Consider the following 21948-nt stretch of genomic DNA (forward strand, 5'->3'; position numbering starts at 1 on the left):
TCCGCGGCCGCCGCTGCCTCGGGGGAGCGAGGGCGGGAGGGTGTGCGCGCGTGTGAGCGGGGTGCCAGCGGGGCTGCGGCGGCGGCACTTGGGAAGCATGACTCTGGAGTCCATCATGGCGTGCTGCCTGAGCGAGGAGGCCAAGGAGGCCCGGCGGATCAACGACGAGATCGAGCGGCAGCTCCGCAGGGACAAGCGGGACGCGCGCCGGGAGCTCAAGCTGCTGCTGCTCGGTGAGTGTGGCCGGCCGCCGCCCGCGCGCGAGAGCGCGCGCGCGCACACACACACACACACACTCACACACACTCACACACACTCACACACTCACACTCGCTCGCGCAGAGGGTTGAGGCTGCTCTGCCGCGTGTCGCGGCCGCTGCCTTTTAGGGTCCCCCAGGGCGGTGCATTATCCGCTCTGCGTCTGCTAAACGGCTGCAGGGCTGATCTCCAGGGAGAGACGCGGGGGCGGGAAGGTGGGCAGAGGGCTCGAACTGGCCGCGCCGGGCCGGCGCCCGTGGGGTGGTGCCGTCAGCAGCTGTGTGTGGCCCGGGGGGTGGCGAGCAGAGCGGGGCGCTTGGGGGGCTGGCGGCTGTTGGGGTGGTCCGTGAGCATCCATTGTCATGCCTTCTGGGTCTGGAGGGAATGGTGGGCAGACTAGCGACTAGATCCTCCAGGGAGGGTTGAAGGAACCGAGTCCTTGTCTTCCCAAGAAAAGGGGCTTAGGTATAGGGGGCGGGGCGGGGCGGAAGGGCAAGCCCCTGTGTCACAGGAGAGCCGTTCTCTACCGCCAGATCGCTGGAGGGAGGGACCCCAGAAGAGTTTCTTGGCCGACGGATGGTGATAGGCATGTTTCTCGCCTGCACCATTCTTTCCGAATAAAGATCGGCAATAGGGAATCATTGTGCTTCCTGGATGTTGACAGTGAGGGTATCTTTTGTTTCATAAGGCAATCCAGATGTAGGCCTGAATTGACAAGAGTTACTACGGAAAACCAGTGCAGCCTCTGGGTTACTCTCCTGGAAGCCAGTAGAAACCTTTTGTTTAAAACGGACATTTTAATATCTTTGGAATCTGGGCTAGAAGAAAAACGGGAAGTGTAAGGCACACATTTCCCTGTAATCCTAAAATAAACCTCCCAACATTTGCTTTAACACTAAGCAAGAAAATGCCATTTCTCGAATGGGAATTCTATTGATTATTATCTCTGAGAGAATGTTCTGAACCAGGTGATCAGGGTTCACACACAAGCCAGTGTGACATAACTCTGAGCTATTGTGGCAGGAAGACCAAACAGCTTTGCAGTAACAGGCCTGAAAAATGTCTGCACTTGTGTTCTAGATACTTACGTGTGTAATAAATACGCTTTCCAAACGTTTCTGTAAGAGCGGAGTATTGTATTGTCAGTCTGCATTGGAAAAGCGTGCCTTTTCTTTTTATTTGGAGTATTCATCCACTGGCTCGAGGAACCAATTGCCTTTGGGACTGAATTGCTTATATATTGGATCATTTACAAGCAGGAACAAAATATAATGTCACAGATAGTTGCAAATGGTTAATTCATATGCCATCATTTATGTTCTTATTTTGAAACCTGATTAGATAAATGTGCACATATTTACCAAGAACAGAAGACAGAAAACTAAATAAAGGAAAGAGGTGGGCTTCGGGAAATGAAGCCAGGGGAGGGGAAAACTGCAATTGGAAAATACCCGCGGGCCCCCCCCCCCCCCCCCATTTTGGGTTACTTCGCATAGCAGAAGAGGTGCAATTAAATGTTTTTTTGATTTCTCAGGATAGAGAAGAAAATAGGACAAGAGAGACATGTAGTGTTCAAGTATATCAGTATGGGAAAAGGCATGTGCTTTAGACTTGCTGTGAAGAGCTGGGTTTCCTTTTTATTTTGCCTTGCTTGCAGTATTTATCCTTTTTGTTTAGCTGTGACAGGGCCTTTGAGGTCTCTTTAACCAACCCCACTTGCCTGAAATGTGACAGCTCTGTGTTTCTCAACAGCCAGGAGTTGCAGCTCAGGGCATTTGTCAGAAAGCATGGGTTTAAATGTCTGAGAGGGAAATGGACATATATAGACGTTTAATTACATACCGCATATTTAAATAACAGACTGTGCTTTTAAAAATGAACTTGGAACTGGTTTCTGAAGGAAAGAAAGTAAAGTAAACCAGTTTTACTGCTGAAGTAGTGGTATTGTGGGCAATTTCTTTCCTCCTATTAGATATTTGAGCAGGGTTGAACACAGCCTGACTTCTTCCCTTAAACGTGGCCTACTAATTTAGCACCTACATTCATGAGTAACATTTAAAAGTTATACAGCTTTTTGTCAGGAACATAGTGCCTGAATGTCATGTAAGAACTGCTATGGCTTCACATTCTAGGTATGTTGATTTTGTAACATAATCACTGTTGATACAGTAATAATATATGCTAACAGTAGCCTATGTATGGATGTGTGATTTCACAAGTTTTTGAGTCTTGGAGGGAAATGATGGTTGATTTGAACAAGAAGAAATGTGGAGGGCTTCCATTTAATTTCTGATGTGCTGCTTTGAATAGACTGACTTCATTGGTTCTTTCTTTTATTTAAGTAAAATCTATCCAGAGGAACTTACAGAATGTGTTCTTTCACAGTTTAAAGATCTGCTAAAATTTTTAATCAGTTTATTTAAATGGAAGAATCACTTTTATGTTGAAGTACAGTTCAATATAAAATTATTTTCAGAGTAATTTCTAGTTCAAGAGAAGGCATGATTGTAGTAGAAAAGGATATTCTTGGCAGGATAAATGTGTGGACTCTTGCATTTGTTCACATAATTTTTTTTTAATGTATCAATAATATGGAGGCATTAGAAAAGGAAAACCGTGGTTATCCTACTAGATAGTCAAGCATCGCAGTAAAATTTGGGATATTTTGCTTCATATTGAGCAGTTATGCCATTATCTTCCAGATTATTCCACAGTTTTTGGATGCTTTGATTTTCATTGTTTTTTCAAAGATGAACTCTTACATGTGTCACCATAAGTGTATCATTGAATTCTGGATTTTTATTGTCTTTAACTTATTTTCTGAATTCATTTGTAATAGTTTTTTTTTTCTTTGACAGCTCAGAGAAAACTATTCTATACAGATATATAAAAGCGTACCTCATTGGTTTAATTTTATGTTTCCTAGATGTACATTGTTTCCTCTAATTAATAATTACTAATTATTAAATATTTGTGTTGATAGAACATAAATCACACCATTTAATATTAGTTTTTGTTTAAATATTTTTAAAACTAGTAGCCTTGAATGTCTGCTTCAAATCATAGATATTCATCATACGTTTTTTTCAATTCCTTGAGAATACTTTTTTTCCCATTAGCCTGTTCTTCTTTTGCATATATTTGAAATCTTTGCTCTGTAGATCATAGTCATCAAATCGGAAGGTTTAGCCACCCACTTTTGTTGTTTGGATTCTACCTATTGAAAATAGGCTATGTTTAGGCCATTCTTAAATGAAAAAAATCTATATTATTAATCTTCAGAACTAAATTACATACATATTTGTAGATTTTTTTCCTGTTCTTCTTTGCAAGTTTATGAGGGTAGGATTTTGTCTGTATTGTTCACTATTAAATTCCAACTTCCAGCTCTACCTGAGAATGTGTTTGATAAATATTTGCTGGATGATTTTATTTATGACTCTTCTGCTAGAAATTGGAACCTGACAATAATGAATACTAAATTATAGAGACACCAGGATATGTAATGTTTTCTCTGTGGAAGATATTGTTTTATTGTTTTGAAGCAGGGTCTTGCATTTCAGCCCAGGCTGACCTCAGATTTGGGATTCTCCAGCTGAGATTACAGGCTCAGGTTACAGGAGTGCACCACCACTTTGGCTTTGTGTGGCAAGTATTTTATGTGGCATGGTTTTCTTAAAACATTGTAACTTTTTGAGCCAGTTGATTACCAGTGCAATCCAGCATTAGAGGTGTTAATGTCCAATGTCACATCACATGTTAAGCCAGTGTATTGTGTTCTGTGCTGGGTGCTTTTGGGAACGATAACAGTCATGCTTAAAGAATGAAGGTTTAAAGGAAAAAAGAAACCATTCTATAACTTGATTGCTCCCTGTTGTTGACAGACAAATTTAAAGCCCATCATCATTTTGCCATATGTTTTTCTCCATGATAACACTGATCAGAGTAGATGTCTAATCTCTCTGAAGATTTTTGTGATTTACCCAGTTACATGAGGAAAACCACAGTGGTTAAATGTAGGATGTTGGAAGTTGCAGTGGCACACTTTTCCTAGGAGGAGTACGTTTGTGGTGACCGTTCTAAGTTGTAGACCTGAGGGGTGCCGGCTGGGAGTGCGCTGGCTAATCTAGACTGACCGGAGAGTTCATTCATGGACATCTGGTTAAAGGCACCCTTCCAACTCCCTTTAGTAGCATTCATTAGAAAGGAACAGGTATGTTAGTAAAGGAGAGTGGGTGTGCACTTTGCCTGAACTAACCTAGTGGTTGTCTAGGGTGGCTCCTCAGAACCCTAGAATGAAAGCATTCCTTTAAGTAATCCTAATAACACATCTCCCTGGAAATCTAAAGTACGGTGTTTATGATGCTGCTTTGAGGACCTTTGGGTTTTATATTTTACTACTCATTTAGCTTCCAAGTGTTGAATGTGTTTCTAAATGTCAGGATTTATTTGGATGTATTTGCTTATTTTTTTTTTAAAAACAAGTAGTCTGAAGGATAAAAAGCAAAACCAGCTCTGAGTCTTTAACAGAAGCTTTCAGAGTGAGGTTTTGCATTGATCTATGTAGTTTCATTGTCTGGGTCTGCCATGTAGCTGTCAATGTAGTACTTTCATGTTATTTCTCCATATAGGAGCTGTGGCCCAAATTAAAACCTGGCTGAACAGTGAAATTTATTCTATGTGAATGTATTCCAATAATTCTGTGTAGGTTTAGGAAGGAGATCCAGAAGAGTAATTTAGTAGCCATTTTGTTTACTACAAATATATTTGATAGCATTTTTTTCATTTAGGAAAAAAAAAAAACAACAACCCAGCTCCACTTTATAAGCAATGGCTTATGTTCAGTTTTCAGAAGTGCCTAATAAATGTAGTTACGATTTTTATTATAGATGAGTTTTTAAGGACCTGAACAGCTTTTGCAATTGTGAGGCTATGTGATATGCTAAACTTAGCAGAAAACAGGAACAGATTTTTCTTCATGATGCAGGCAAACTGAAACTTGAAAAGAAATTAAGATTTTTCCAAGCATGATTTTGATTCCAGCATTCATACTAATTTTTCCTTATGGGGGGTATTCTGTTGATATTAGAGGAAATGTTGCTGGGGTGTTGTAGTGGGAAAATAAGGAGCTCCAAGGATATGTCTTGGAAGAAAGAGAAGCCATTTTAAAAAGGTTAGGATTGTTCTCTCACGAAGAAGGTAGAGGAACTGTTTCCTCAAGACCCAATGTATTAGGTGGAGAGAAATACAAGTATTTGTAGCAACAAAGTTAAAGTCTCATTTCCTGCTTGAAAAGGACGGCAGGAACATTTTTCAGAAGGAAACTTATAATGGCTTTTACGTAATGTTAGCATCGCGACAGAATTAATCCTAGGGAAGTGTGAAATAGCAATAGAAGGTAAAATGAGTGATTGTTGGTAATTAAATCTGTGGTAATAACTGCAGTAAACAGTGCATGTATTCGCTTGTGGTGAATGGAGTAACATTAAAGAGTTATACTGAGACTCAAAAGCTACTTTGTGTGAACAGCTGTTACTAATAAAATTATAGGCAGTTGTTCGACAGTCACCTTTGATTTGTTAATACTGATGTAGAAAAGTTTGCCTGATTTCCCATCTAATATGTAGTAAAAAGGAAAAAAGGACCTCCACATGCTGACAGAACGACTTAATGAATGTTAGAGTGGTCCTGAATCTATGTTACAAACAAAATAAAATAGATATTGTGATGCTGAGAGTCTCAGACAGAATTTTTTGTATAGCTCTGTGGTTAACCTTTCACCTAGCTGTTATTTTTGAAATCAGTGCAGAATGTTTTGTTAAAAGGAATAATGATTAAAAGAAAAAAAAAATTTGTGTTTTGGAGCTGAACCCAGGCCTACTACTAAACTACACACCCTGCCCCTTCACTGTTAAATTTTAAAGAACAAAATTAGTGTTACTCAAAAATAAAATCATGAAGATACCTGTCTCAAATCCATTTATTCAAGAAACATTTGTCATTTACCAGAAAATAAATAATTCCTCCACAATTTCTTACCAGGCATACCTTATAAAGTAATAGTTGCGTGGAAAATGCTGGCCAAATGAACATTGTTGAGTGCCGGTGGTGTGCATCCAGTGCTGTGTGAAGCATTCGTTAGTCCTCATTTGCCAGCAGAAGCGCTAGGCATACTGTTCATAGTTTGCCTGTGTACGGACTTGTCCTTCAGACTTTTTTTGTTTTGAGACCGGGTCTCACTCACAGGCAATCCTTGAACTTGCTATGTGTCCAAGGCTGACCTCAAACTGGTGATCTTCTGCAGCAGCCTGCTGCATGCTGGGATTATATGCATGTACCACCATTTGTGGCTGCTCTTCTGACTTTTCTATTTCCTGGTCTCAAGTTTTCAATTGACTTTTCCTGCAAAGAAAAAGAAAAAGTAATCTAAAGGCCAGTGTAGCAGGGGTTTGTTTAGTTTTCTTTTGTTTTAAATACAACTGTGGAAACTGTTGTACTTAACAACTGTGGATCTTGAAAATTTGAACTTGTACATTTGTATACATCATTTCCTTGGAGCCTGTTAACGTTTTGTTTAACTGTGAGAAACTACTTGCCCTATGTTTCTAAGTGGATTGGAAGCTTTATGAGGGCACAGATAGTGGCTCTTTTTTTATCAGCATCACACAACGCCTTGATGAATGAAGTGATTTCGTTAGTAACTTGAGGTTGTGGGGCAGCTGCATTCTAAAGGAAGAGTCACCCGAGAAAGTGAGTTTAAGCTTTTTGCTTTCTTCTCATGGGTGTCATCCGTGTCCATGTGTTTTCCATTTCCCACTCTGCTTCCCTGTTTTGTGGACCACCTGGGGCACAGAAAAAGAAATTGTTTTAAAGATGGAATGGTTTTGGCCTCTTTGCCTGCCACATTTTCATTCTCTAGGGAGAATGTTTCAGTTGGACTTTCGCGTACTGTTTCAGGTTGAAAGCTGAATAGCAGTGGATTCAGCAGGTCCAATGGAAAGTTGTTGGAACATAAGTCCTTTGAAATTTGAACATTCCATGCCCCTTATTACAGGATTGTGAGCAGTTTGATTGCTTTAGAAACAAAGTAGTTGTTTCAAGGAAGTATGTAATGGATTGTGGTACTGTTGGGAACTAAAACATTATTAATGTCATTATAGTACTGAAACCTCACAGAAGGGAACAATATAATTGATCCACAAATTAGATAGAAGAGGTAAAGTGAGACTTTTTTGGCTCTGTAGTAGAAAGTGAATAGTGATGCTTAGAATCATAATCCTGTGTATTCTAGGAGATAGCCTTGTGTTTTTTCCCGTTGGAGAACTGAAATCATGAATTAGTAATCTCAAATTTTGTTTATGGATTATCACTTGCTAAAAAATCAAAATAGGATTTCTTTTATTTTTTTTTTAACTATTTTATTTTTTTCCTTTGGTATTTTTGAGACACAGGGTCTTTCTGTGCAGTCAGGCTAGTCTTAAACTCTGTTGCCCAGGCTGGCGTCAAACTCATGATCCTCCTACCTCAGGCTCCTATGTGCTGGGATTACAGATGTGTGCCATCTGGTACTTTATGTTTTAAAAGCCTTTTTTCATCCTTTTTTTTTTTTTTTTTTTTTTTTTTTGTTTTTGAGACAGGGTCTCATGTAATTCAGGCTGACCTTGAACTCTGTAGCCTAGGCTGGCCTTGAACTCAAAGCAGCCTTGCCTCAGCCTCCTAAGTGATGGGATTACAGGTATGTACTACCATGTCCAGCTTCATTTAAAAAAATTGTTTCTTTTCTACGCATTGTTTGCTGTAGGGCAGCAGGGTGATCAGTGGCATCTTACCGCCATTTACTCTCACAGCACATTTCCCCAGCTGTATTAGGAGAGGCTTCTCAGATTCTCTGGCTTTCACATTTCCTTAAGATTTAGAGAACTTCCAAGTTGGTGCTTCAGTTGGACATCTTGTGGCTGTGAGCCACAGCCAGTGAGGGGGGAAGCTGGATGCTTTAATACATTAGAAGAAAGGGATTTGTGAATGTGGCTATAGAAGATGATTAACTTTCTTTTTTTTTTTGGTTTTTCTCCGGTACCGGAAACCGAACTCACGACCTTGCGCTTGCCAGGCAGGCGCTTTTGCCGCTGAGCTAAATCCCCAGCCCCGATTAACTTTCTTTTGTGGTACTTACTCTGGTCTGCAAACCATACTACTTTGTTACTGAACAAAATGGAAAATCCTCCTTCCTTTTCCAGAGGGCAGGGACTTGAGATAGGCTCATTACTAGCAGGGAGTTAGCCAGCGTTGGACAGCTGCTGAGCTGTGGGTTACAGCATAGGGTGCAGTGTATTTGCCAGTAGGGGAGGAGGCCCTGAAGGCTGTAGGCCTGTGTTGGGTAAGAGCACATCTTCTTCATTTAGTGATTTGAATGTCCTGCTCCAGCTATTTGAGAGCCTTAAGGACATCTCCTTCTGATTGTACTTCCATACAGATGGTTAAGGAGTTTTTTGTTTTTGTTATACCTAGTAGTCAGCTCAAGTTCATTTTTCAGGTGGATTTGTGTGTTTTTTAAGGTGAAGATGCAATGGTATTTTCTTGCCATGTGAATTGATATTTTAGAATCTACACTTCGCAGAGCACTTTCATTATGTTACTCCTTCTTTCTGTAGAAGGCAAATGCAATTTTCCTCTTGTCCTAGAGAGGTGACCCATTTCCTGTGACTTGTTCTAATAATACAGGATGATTTTAATTCTTGTTCGTAGTTTGCCCTTAAAAGAATGTTAGGATACTTAAGTACTTAACTCTTTCAGCTAAGTCTTGTGAGATATTTTTGAAAATTTATAAACCATGTGATGATTTTAAAAAAATCAATATTGGCTTTGTGAAAGTTTATTTGGCTTAGTAATTAAACATTCCGTATGATTATACATTCTGGGTTAGTTGTGTATTTTTTCTCAAACTTGTGACTTCAGAGACTGGAGCATTCTTGTCTTACCTCTTGATTTTTCTTCCCTTATAAAGCTAACCTTAGGTATTTTCATTTAGTTTGCTTTTTTGATAGAAACCTATAGAATGAAGAGATTGGATGAAGTGATCTCTAAGGGGCATTTTGAACTTCGAAACTTTTCTGCTTTCCCCCAAAGCTTCGGTATTTCAGCCAGTTTCTGCCCAGTCTCATCCTTGAACAAGAGGTTTGAGCTCCCTGTCCTTCCAGGGACGATGGGCTGTACAAGGAGCCTTGCTGGGGCTGGTGGGCTTTTCCTGATTGCTAGGATCTTCTTTCTTGGCCCTCTGTCATCACTTTGAGTGCCTGCAGGCAGCTCTGGCAGTTCTGGGGTGGGCATTGTGAAGAGGGCCCACGCAGGAGGCCTTAGCAAGTCTGTCCAGAGCTCCCCTCCTGCTGCCTGGCCTGCTGCTGATAGTTTCACTGTCTCCACAGGGAATGGTATCAGAAACCCCCGTCCTATCAGCATGGCTCTCTTGCTTCCTGCAGGAAGGGCGATATCCTGGAGGCACAGAGTTCAGGCACAGCTCTGCTCAGGCCTGGGTCCTTCTCCTATTCCCATATCCAGCTTCTTTTCACTCACTACTTGTATTTTTTTTTTTTTTTTTTTGGTTTTTCTCTGGTACCGGGAACCGAACTCACAACCTTGCGCTTGCCAGGCAGGCACTTTGCCGCTGAGCTAAATCCCCAGCCCCTACTTGTATTTTTTTTTTCTTCTCTACACTGGGCTTTAAGCCTTCCTTTTCATTTTCCTACAAATAATCAATCTTTGTCCCCCAAGTCCAATTTTGCCATTTTCAGTGAATGCTTATTGGCCTTGTGAGCTCAGACATAAGGAAGGTCCATCCACCAAACTAGAGATGTGCGCTTCTTTGTATTTAGAGCAAGTGGGCTTACCAGGGAAGATTTAGAAGTAAGCACTGGATCATAAATGTGTTCATTTCTTAGAGCTTTCATTGAAAGCAGGAAGCATCCATAGCATGGATAGAGACATAAAGAATTTTCTTTTTTTTGTTCGTTTCAAAATATGTTTGTGCTGTGATTTTTACAGTCTTCATTTGGCATGACGGTGATCAGAGAAACCTTAAGAAAGCAACTTCCCAGCTTAGCATGCTGGAGCATACCTGTAATCCCAGCTACTTGGGAGGCTGAGGCAGGAGGGTTACAAGTTTGAGGCCAGCTTGGGCAACTTTGTGAAACCCTAGATGCTGTTTCAGAAAATAAAATGGGCTAGAGATGGGGAAGTAGCTCAGCTATAGAGCATTTGTCTAGCATGCATGAGGCCCTAGGTTCAATATCCATCATTGAAAGAAAAAAAAAGGCAACCTCTTGTGTCCTTTGCATCTGGAGAAAGGGCTGCAGCCAGAGAAGAAACAGCTGGACTCCACTGAGGGCTGGAGAAATGCTGTTACTAGAGCCTGTTTCTCCTGGGTGTACGGGGACAGTTAGCATTCCTGGGCCCCTCCGTTCCTCCTGGCCCACTGCCTTCTTATCTTACAGCATCCGAATTCCTTACCTTGATCTCAGATTTGGAGTTGGATAGATGCCTAGGAAAAGCAGAACAGTCACAGGGCACAGGAGGTAGTGGGGAGTCTGGGGCTACAAGCGGGAGGACATTACTGCTGACAGGTGGTGCATTCACGCCCTCCCCAGGCTCTGGAGGGAAGAAAAGGGAGCAGAGGAGAGGTGCGTGTGCCTCTTCAGAGGGCCTCCACCAGAAAGAACCAGGCCAGTGCAGCTTTTGCTGCTAGCTTTACCACCTGACCACATTTCTTCATCCATTGTCACATCTACTGTGCACTTCCTTTCGCAGATAGTGAGCTGGGAGAGGAGCAGCGGGAGAAGTTGCGTTGCAGGCAGTCTTTTCCTGCAGGAGAGATAGATTAAGTACAGAGGTCGTGTAGAGCAGAGTCCTGAAAAGAACCATTCACATGTTAACAAGAACATGTGCAAAATGGCTCCTCCATGTTTTACATCCCCTCACCCAGCAGCTAAAGATACATCAGGTTTGAGAGTACCTCTTGAGATACCCTGTCTAGGAAATCTTTCACCTGGCTGGCTTCTCCCGCAGTAGAGTGTCTTTCAGTTGCTTAAGGCAATAAGTAGATAAACAATACCCTGAGATGCTCTTGCTAGGTAGATTCATATTCAGGTGAGGTATGTCCTAACTTTGTTATTTTTACCTCCGAAAAGGCATATATCAATTGGGCTATTACATCTGTTCCTAGCAGTCAGGTTTTTCCTGTGTATCTGTTAGTGTGTCCATGTAAGTAAATGTGTATTTTTTTTGTACTGGGGGTTAAACCCTGTGGGGTGTTTTTGTACTGGGGATTAAACACGCACGCGTGCGTGCGCGCACACGCACACACAACTGCTGTTGATCCACACCCCCAGCCCATTTTTTTCTGATTTTAAAAGGTCTATAATACTTTCTCTTTTTGTAGTACTGGAGAGCGACCTCGGGACCTTCATGCTGAGCAGCATCTCTAGTTCTTCTCTTATTTAGCTTTTTTTGAGACAGTCTTGCTAAGTTGCTCAGTTGCCCAGGCTGAATTTGAACTTGCAGTTTTCCTGCCTCTGCCTCTGCCTTCTAGAGTATTGGATTCTAGCAGTGCACCTCCACATCCTGCTCATAATATCTATTTCTAATTATAACTGGCACTCAGAAAGGAGCTACATCTGTCCCTGATATCAATTTAGAGGATTTCTTGACTTTAAATTTGGACAGATACATTTGGAAAAAAAATTCCAAAATACATTTGGAATGCTGAAACAAAAGCACACTTGAAATAATTTTCTCATTTTATTAGCAGTGACTTCCTGATGGAGAGAATGAACAAAGTGCCATGTACTCGCTTCCTGTGGGGTCAGGCTTGGCTCTGGCGTAGAGTATGAAGATGGCAGGATCTCGCCATATTGATAAACTGATGCCTTCTGAATATTCTAGTTTCTATACTGCCTTGGATCATTTGTCCTGTAACCCACATTAGAAATGACTGAATAGTTTGGGCATACACCACCTCTTACAGGGATGAGTTCCGTCAGTTCCCCTTTTTCTTTGGGTAAAGATACTTATATGCTGCTCAGTTGGTTTCTGAGAAACAATTTGTATTTCTTTTTCCACGCAGTGCTTGTTGAAGAGGTGTGTATTGAAAGAGGAATTATAGGACTTCATTCTTATCTGTTTAGGGAAATCTTGACTCCAAATATATTTTCATGAAAATCACCAGCTTTGTGTTTTGAGAAGCACATTTTCTGTAAGGCTTTATGCTCTAGGCATATTGAGTATGGGAAAAGAGATTTTCCTCTAGGATTTTTCCTAAGTCCCTAGAGTCTTACCTGGGAATCCATACTCACATTACAGTGTATACTTCCCAGAATTAATGCATTGTGGATACCTAGTCCCGAATCACATGGTCATACAAGGATTTGCTTTTTTTGATATAGTAGAAATACTCTTCTTTAATATTATATATCTTTGTATCTTCAGCGTACTCTGGCCTTAATATAAATTAAATTGTATTTTATTTCATTTTTTGAATGAAATAAAGAAGGGCACTTGTGATATAGTATATCCTCTAGTCTGGTATGGTTGTTTCTCAAGTACTAAAAAGTGTTTAATAATGAGAAAACTGCTGGATGTATTAGAGAGTCCAAGCTTGAGTCAAGAAGAAATGTTTGTTTTCTCCACTTGAGAATTTCTTGCATTCTTAACAAATGTATTATTTTCATGTTTGTCTTTGAAGGACACAACCCATTTGGTGTTTATTTTTCTTATTTTTCAGTGATTTTGAAACTTCATAATAATACAGTAGTTTTTTGTGCACAATTGAAAAAGTTTAAAAATTTATTAATTTATCTAAAATGTAGCCATTTAGCTTAAGAACCATGATCTTTTTCTGTATACTATTCCTTTCTAGTTTTAATTTCCCCGTGTGTCTTACTTAGGCATAGTCATTCTGAATAATTTAACACTGTGTTGCAAATGTTTCCTGTATGGCTATATGTAGTTCATGTTAATATTTGAAATGGCCTGTAGTCTAATGTGTTTACTCAGTCCGTCCCCCAGCTTTTTAAGTTCTTAAAATTTGTATATTTATTTTTGTGCTACTGAGGATTAATCCCAGGGAGCACTGTGCTACTTTCCCATCATTCTATTTTATTTTTGAGATGGGGTCTTTGTAAATTGTCCAGGTGATGCTCAAATTTGAGATCCTTTTACCTCAGCCTCTGGAGTAGCTGGAGTGCACCACCACTTCCTTGCTCTTTCTCTTTTTCTTTCTTGTTCCCTCCCTCCCTCCCTCCCTCCCTCCTTCCTTCTTTCTTTCCTACTTTCTACATTTAGGTTTCAGTGTTTCCATTTTTAAAATAATGGTGTGGTATAGTTCTTGGTGGACATCTTTTTAAAATACAAACACAGTTTTGTTAGAATAGATTCATAGAAATCTGTTTCTAGGTCAGAGGATATGAAAGCTTTTACAACTGATCGAATATATCTAATACATATCCTTAAATGATTGTATATATTTTGCAACATCAAGAGCAATTAGAGTATCAGTAAGTTAGTAGGGAAAAATGATATATAATTTTAAAATTTGCATTTATTTGATAATTAGTGAGAATGGTCATTTTCTCATGTTTTTTAGTTGAATTTCTTTGTGAGTTATCTGTTTCTTTTGCCTATTTATGAGCACAAACATACAAATAAAGTTGGCTTTTTGTCTTATTTACTGCAATTAACTTATCCCCAATCTCTTTTCTTTTTGTTTGTTTTGTATTATGTAATACGGAAGCTTTTATTATCAAGCCAAATCTGTTGATTTTGGGGCAGGGGATATAGCTCAGTAGCTCAGTGCCTGCCTGGCAAGCTCCGGATCCAGAGTTTGATTCCTGGTACCAAAACAAACAAGCAAACAAACAAATAAAAACCAAAAAACCACACAAATCTGTTGATTTTTTTTTTTTTCTAGTTTTAAAATAAAAATTTTAATCTGTTTTGAGAGACTCCATGAAAGCCAGGTTTACTGCTATCATTATGGACAAAGCTAGATTGAATGTAGTGTTACACATCACCACTGTATGATTCTTTTTCTTTGTAAATGAAAGTGAAGTATGTATACAAGTTTATAGTACCACATATTATATAACAAGCTGCTCTGTGTGCAGTTGACTTTTTGCATTTAATAGTATAGTGGATATCTTGCCATGCTAATACAAATCTTTTGCATCCCATATTTGGCTTTTTGGTGCTGCATTATTTTCATTTTTTGTGGTGCTGGAGATTGAATCTAGGGGCTCACCTGTGCTAGGCAGGTGCTCTACCATTGAGCAGCAGTGTGTTTTGAATCTCCAGCCTCCAGTATATTTTGAATCCTACCAGGTATAATATAACTAGCTTGTACTAGCTCGTAAAAGCCAGTTGTACACATTTCTTTTCAGTGCTACACTTGGTGAAATTAGCAGTTTGAAATTAACCATGGTGTGGTGGCGCATGCCTGTAATCCCAGCACTCAGGAGGCTGAGGCAGAGGATCTCTGTGAGTTCCTGGGCTACACTGCAAGACCTGTCCCCACCAAATCAAAGCAAAAACAAAAAAAGAAATTAGCCATGGTAGGAGTATTTATACTACCATGTAAATGACAAAACTACAAATCAGGGCTCCCCCAGCCCCTTGCAGAACTAGTTGTTAAATATTTATCAGCACACCTCTACTTATACTTGACCCTTAGTGCTCAGTATTTATCTTGATTCCATTAAGAAAACATTTTAAGTAATGCAGCAGTGACTTCTGTAGGGGGTATATTTTTGTATACTGAAATGTCTGGATTTAGATAAATTTCTGAATGTATTATCAGCCAAGTGATAGACTTACTTAAAACTTAGGTGCATGTTACCACACTGCCTTTTAGAAAAGTTATGTTGGTTTCCTTCAGTCTTCCCTCTAGTTTGTGTTATTGGTTGTGATGGCCTGTTTTAGTCATCACTGAATTATGCCATACTGATTGGCAGAAAAGTGTATTTCTTTATTTGCATTGTACTGAATTGATTTCTGTTGGTTTATTTTCTTTTGTAAACTCCTTAAAAGTATACTGACAAACCCTTAAAATAAGCTATGAAAGTAACTAACAAATGCTTGTTTATTATTTAAATCTGGCTGTCTGAAAAAATTGTTTTGAGCCAAGTGTGGTGGCACTTAGCTGTAATCTCAACACTTGGGAGACTGAGGCAGGAGGGTTGCTGTGAGTTTGAGACCAGCCTGGGCTGCCTAGTGCGATCTTGTCTCAAAAAAATGGTTTTTGCTTTAAGTTTCTACATTAACAATATTTCTAGAAATTTAAAATTCCTATCCTACTTATGGAAGGATGGAGTACCGTAGACCAGATCTATTCTTTAGGAAATAAATAGAATAATAATTCTTGTTTATAGAAGAATGAAGTACCCAGAGCCAAGAAAAGAACTAATATGAATGTATGACAGGCTTGGCTGTATGCAAAATTTTATTGAAGAACAAGTTTTCAATTGTGATGAAGTTGAGTTTATTACCTTTTCTTTTGTTGCTTAAACTTTTGGTGTTGCATGTAGGAACCATTGCTCAATCCAAGGTCACCAAGATTTTCCCTTTGCTTTTGACTAAGAGTTTTAGGTTGGTTAGTTTAGTTAGGTGTTACATGGAGGTCTTTGATCCACTTTGAGTTGTCTGTCATTTATAGTGTGTGTTAGGGTTCTAACTTCATTTTTTTTTGCACTTGATGCCCCAGTGCCATCTGTTGAAAACACATACCGCCATTAAATGGTCTTGGCACTTTGGTATTAATTTGTTTTTACCTTGTCTTTATTTCTTTCTTATTGTGTTATACTTTTTCTGTTTTATTGAGTTAAAATTTTTCTCTTTTAATATTTACTTGAGATAGTTAAGGCTTAGAAATGGTTAAGGCTTTCCATTTTTTTCTTACTTGTTTGTGTGTAGTGTTCTTGCCTTTTGAAAGATACTCTAAAACTATGATTTTTACTTTTGAACCAGTGTTGTTTAAGGTAGTTTAAAATTTGCCAAGTGGTTGTGATTTTTGAAACTTTTTTGTTCCTACTTTTATCTCATTTAGATAGAATATGGTCAGAACAGTTCTTAGTTTTCAGAATTTATTGTAACTTTATAAATAGTTTTTATTCTGTTGATACATATATCATGTATATAATGAAAACATAAACAATATGTATATTGATTATATTATTTACGTGTATTGCCAGTTTTATTTATTTTATGTGTGAACCTGCCAAGTACTGAGAATTGTACTGAAGTCTTCCATTATTCTGATATTTATGGAAACTTCTCTTATTTCTAGACATTTTGCTTCTAATATTTATAAGTACTCTGTTTTGAGGTACATAATAAAAATGTCCATGAAAATTAAAATTTCATCATTTTAACATTACCTTTTTGAGTGAGTTAGTGCAGCTATATTTTGAATTCAGCTTTGTTACTAATACTGTTGTTCCATTTGCTTTACATATTTTTCCCACTTATTTTCAACTGTTGCTAATTTTTTGTTCTTGCTGCTGTTTCTTTCAACCTCAGCTTGAGTGAAAGTCTTTGCCCTAGTTGAGTTTATTCTATTTATATTTGTTGATGTATAACTGATATGATTGTTCTATTCTTTCTCTCTTACATACGATTCTGTTTTGTTTTGGTTTCTTCCACTTCCCTCCTTAACTCCCTCCTCCCCTCCCTTCTTCTGTCCATTGGTTCTCCCTGCTCTCTTTTACTCCCTTGGTATTTGGGTTTCTGTCCAGTTTTCCACCTGGCTAATTTGAAAGGTGTGTGTCCTGCTTTTAATCTTACTAGTCTGTGTGACATTCAGTAATAATATTTATGTTATGTTTCTCAGTTTATCAGCTTCAGAGAAGAAATAATATTTATTGTTTTACATACATGGTGGAGAAATTGGTTACTTAGCAAGCTTTTATGTAGTCTTAAACACATATCAATAGTACATACTTTTGGTTTTTCAGGATATTTGGTCTGTGTTGGAACTACTCAACGCTGCTATAAGCACTGTTAACGAGTGTGTGTACCTATGTTCAAATAAAATTTTATTTATAAAAACTGGCAGCAAGCCAGATTTGGCATTCTGGCTGTAATTTACCAGCCCCTAATCTATATTATTTCTATTTTTAACTTTATCTGGTATTTTATTTGCATGTTATAATTTTTTTGTCCTGTTTGTTACAGATACGATACCAGGTTTAAGATGATTCTTTAAATCTTAATGGCTTGTAATAACATTAATACATTTAAATTTACACATATTTTTATTTCTTTAATAAATCGTCTGTGAGACAACAGTGAATATATCAAATGGCAAAACTCTTTGCTTTTTTAAAATGGTCAGACTTTTAAGAACAACAAAATTTTAAGTGGTTAGGGGCATTATCTTGAAGTCTGTCCCTGTGTTTTGTAGATATTTATTGAAAGGCTAAACATAGAAAGCAAATGAAATTATCTTGGGTTAAGTGTAAGAAGGGCATTTGTGTCAAATGTAATGAGAGGTGTGTATGGGTGGGTATTCAACACCAGTTCATGTTGGTCATTCTCATCTGGTTGCCTCTATTCTCCTCTTCCCTTCAGTTGCAGCTCCTGAATATTCATGCACATGTGGTGTCTGAATCCTGCAGTCCTTTGCTCTTCTCGTCCTGTTTGTTACTCCCTTTCTTTAGGATTTTCTGTCTTTGCTGGGATGAAGTATGTCTAACGTTTGATCTTGCACCCTGTGTGATCTTTAATGTTTAGAAAATAGCTCCATAGTTTCTCAAAATTTCATAGATTTTTTTTCACATGTTCTAAGAGTTTAATCCTTTGATTTCATATTGAGTACCTGGGATGAGGTATCATTTCTAGTTAGCCTAGAACCTCATCTAAGCATTTTGCTATGCATTGTTTAATTATTATTCAGTTTTCCCCTAGAAAGTTTAGTATATGTCCGCATGTGTGTGTCCCAAATTACATGTTTAGGGTTGGGGATGTAGCCTGGCAGTGCAGCACCTGCCTGGCAAGCGCAAGGCCCTGAGTTCAATTCCTGGTACCAAAAAAGAAAAAAAATTCAAAAAAAATTTTACATATTTAATATTAAATCTATGTTTAATAAATGCTTATCACCCAGTATTTCTTCTCTCAGTTTCTTTGTTTGCCTTAATTTTCCTTCACCTATGAATTAGCTGGATTATAATTTTAGGCAGTTTTGTTACAAAGGGTACATAGTGGTATATTTCTCAAGTTCTTGTGTATTTTAGAATGCTTTTTGGTGGCATTCCCAAATTGACAGTAACTTTCACGGAAATACTGTAAAAGGCTTGGGTTATACTCTTTTCTGTCCACATTGCTTGCCATGTGGTAGATGTTCTTCCATTATTTCCTGATACCTAAATTTGATGGGAAGTCAGCCTCAGTGCTTTTTCTTTGTGACTTGCTTTTTCTCTTTGGATGTTCGTTTGTTCAATATGCAACCTTAAGAATTTTAGCAAGTTATGCTTCAGTGTTTTATATTGTTTATTATTTATCTTGAAACACTCTGAATCCATTTCATCTGTATATTCTTTCATTTTAAAAAAGTTTCTCCAATTTTTCATTGAAATGTTTTTTATTCCTCAGGAGTTTTTTCTTCAGGCACACAAGTCATTCTTAATTGGATTTCTGTTTCCCTACCAAAGCTGTCAACTTACCTCTTAATTCCTTGGCCTCTCTAGTCCTTTCCTTGTGTGATTTGCTTGAAGGTCTTGTTAGCATCACTGATTTGGCAGTGTTTGGCATAACAATATCAAGTACTTTACCAGTAATTAGGCTTTGAGTGATAGAAGTGCCTGTATCTTTTTGATGCTTCAAATTCATTTTTAGGTTTTGAAATACAGTGGTACTTTGGTTTACAAACTTAACTTGTTTTACGATTTTGGGGAAGATGGCTGCATTTATGTTTGTGTGGGAAAGATGGTTGAGGTTGTGTTTGACAACTGATTCGGAGTTTCTGAGTGAAGCAAAATTTTGTTGAATGTTTTTGTTTGAGAACTGAATTGTTTGTGAATAGAAGTGTTCATGAAAAAAGGTATTACTGTTTTTTCCTTCTCATTTCTTTTCTTCACTGAAAGTTTTAATTTTACCTTTTTAAAAAATCTATTTCAACAGTCCATGTTTTCTTGCAACAAAGTTATTGCAGTCATTTTTTTTTTTTTTTAATTTCTGAGAGTAAATCTTCCAGTCTTTTCATTTGCATCTTCTGTGGCTTGTCTTCATTTTTGCTTAGGAATGTTCCAGATTTTGTCTGGCCTTACTATTTGTCCAAAAATGGGGTAGGTGGAATCTCATTGACTTCCTTTCGTATTTGTCTTGGATGTGTTTGTATCTCTCCCTTTGCGAGAGAGGCTAGAAGATGATGGTATATATTGTTAGTAACTATTCCTTGAGTAGAGTGGCCCCATCAGCCTATGAGCTTTGCTTTTTTATTTTGTTGAATCTTCAACTAATTCTGTTTGTTTCTTCTTTGGTGAACCAGCCATTTGATGAGTAGTCATTCAGAACAGCCTCACTGTTGGGGAATTTTTGTTCTTTGCATTGGTTGGCTACTTTTTCTCTGCATTCTTAGATCATTGTGCAAAGTAGGTTTGCTTTCAGCCCTCACTTCTTCCAGTTAGTAAGTCAGGTCAGAGGCAGAAACTGGGATGGGTTGGCTGTGTAGTTTTTTTCAGCCGCTTCACAACTAGAAGAGGTAGGATGTGAGCTTCATTGAGACCTTACTTGCTTCTCCAAGTTAGGTGATGTCAGGGAACCTTTTGAACCTTTGTTGTATACATCTCTGAACTGTGCACTACTTTTATGAGCAGAGGAGCAGCATATAGACTCCTAGCAGGTTCTGTTTGGACCATTTGTATTCCTTTTGATTGATGAGTATTTTGCTATTATTGTATTAATGTAGATTAGGTTGTTCTCTTTCCTTTTGTTCATTTTGAGGACACAGAAAGTTGTTTTTCTTATTTATTTATTAATTAATTAATGCAGTACTGGGGATTGGACCCACAGCTTTGTGCATGTGAAACAATAATACTTTTAAAACTTTTAGATTTATTACATAGTAGTTGTACATACAGTATTTATGGGGTACAGTATGATAACTTGATACATGTATACAACATGTAATGATCAAGTCAGCGAACCTGGCATTTATGAATACTTTGCCATCTTTCCAGGAAGTCTGCTTTATGGTTCTTGATGACTGTAATTAACTCACGTGAAATCTTCCATAGAGAGTTGTAATTACAAAATCTCAGTTACAAATATGCTGTAAAGTCCAACCCTGCACCGCGTACTTGAGTAGTGTCTGTAACGTTCGCAGTTTATTGTTAGTTCTGTCCCCATGTTCAGCCAGTGGTGGGAACATTATCCGTTTCTCTGGAGGAATTCTATCTTCAGTCATTTATATTAGAACACTTTCATATACTGAGCAGAAATCTGTCCCGTATCTAACTTCAGGTTCCATCCCTTGGGGCATAGGAAGACTAGAACCCATTGGAATGTATCAAATTCTTAAAATAATTGCAGTTAGCCTCATAGTACTGTATATTGATTGTTCATGCTTGCTTCATTTTTCTTAGTACTACAGTACTGCATTGCAAGTCCTAAGAACTGTGAATATGCAGCTGTCTTCCTTTTTCCCCTTTCCCTCTATCAAGTATTTGCATGGATTTGTTTTTAAATTCCTGAGAGGGGACTTTTTTTTAAAAATTGACTTTCATCCTAAATCTGTGGGAACATCCTTCTAAAATCAAGTTGATTTAAATGTTATTCTCAACTTCCAGCATTTGTAATCTTATCCTTTATTTTTTGTCTCAGAAGAAAGTAGATGAACCAAATCAGATTCATAAAGAACTGCATCAGTAAAATGTTCAGACTGTCACTAAAGACATGCAAAATACAAGATTTCAGGACAGATTCCCACAGTCCCATTATTCAGCATGAATCTCCAACTGATTACAAATCTTTGGTTAGAACTTTTTTGTAACTTACCTAGTAGATATGAAGCTGTAAGTGTCCTAACTGAATTTGGCTTCAGTGTTTGAGTTATGTGGATATAAAACAGAATAGAAGGGCTGGGGATTTAGCTCAGAGGCACAGCGCCTGCCTGGCAAGTGCAAGGTTGTGAGTTCGATTCCTGGTACTGGAAGAAAAACAAAAAACAAAAAACAACAAACAAACAAACCAAAAAAACAGAATAGAGAACTCGAGGGGAAGGAGTACGGTTCTGTCTTGACTGTGGCCCAGTCTCATGTTGGAGGCAGGCAGGTTGGCCTGGCTGTGGCCTCTTACATAGCACAGCCTTGGTGGGGGCTGTGGCAGTCAGTGGAACCCTGGCAGTGTGCACTGTTCAGATTGTTTTCATCTTTCTTTATGCCCTGAAGTTTAGGGTGCCAAACAGTGTATGATGGCATTTATTTACTTACTCATTTCTGAGAATTGAACTGAGGGTTACAGTCCCAGTCCATAATGGCCATTACTGAGGAAGGAAAGAGTATTTCCATTTGCCTTTGTGGATTCTAATTTCAGTGTGGAAGAAAAGGAATATTTGAGGGAAAGCACATTTTTTTCTATTGGTTTTACAACCAAATTGGTTTGATCTCTTTTTTTCCCCATAAGGCAAGAGGTTCTTAAAGAGAGAAAGCCAGT

General features: G+C 38.5%; 1 protein-coding gene across 1 annotated transcript in view; it reads left to right on the forward strand.

The window, feature by feature from the left end:
• The first annotated feature begins 7 nt into the window (after nucleotides 1-7).
• The window catches only part of Gnaq (guanine nucleotide binding protein (G protein), q polypeptide), a 277251-nt gene continuing 255310 nt past the window's right edge, over nucleotides 8-21948 (forward strand). Inside the window, exon 1 of the mRNA XM_005408301.2 lies at nucleotides 8-233. Coding sequence (XP_005408358.1) covers nucleotides 98-233 — 136 coding nt within the window. The 5' untranslated portion in view covers nucleotides 8-97. The remainder of the gene's footprint in view (nucleotides 234-21948) is intronic.

The sequence above is a fragment of the Chinchilla lanigera genome, unplaced genomic scaffold, assembly GCF_000276665.1.
Source record: "Chinchilla lanigera isolate Chin_1 unplaced genomic scaffold, ChiLan1.0 scaffold00111, whole genome shotgun sequence".
Classification (NCBI taxonomy): Eukaryota; Metazoa; Chordata; class Mammalia; order Rodentia; family Chinchillidae; genus Chinchilla; species Chinchilla lanigera.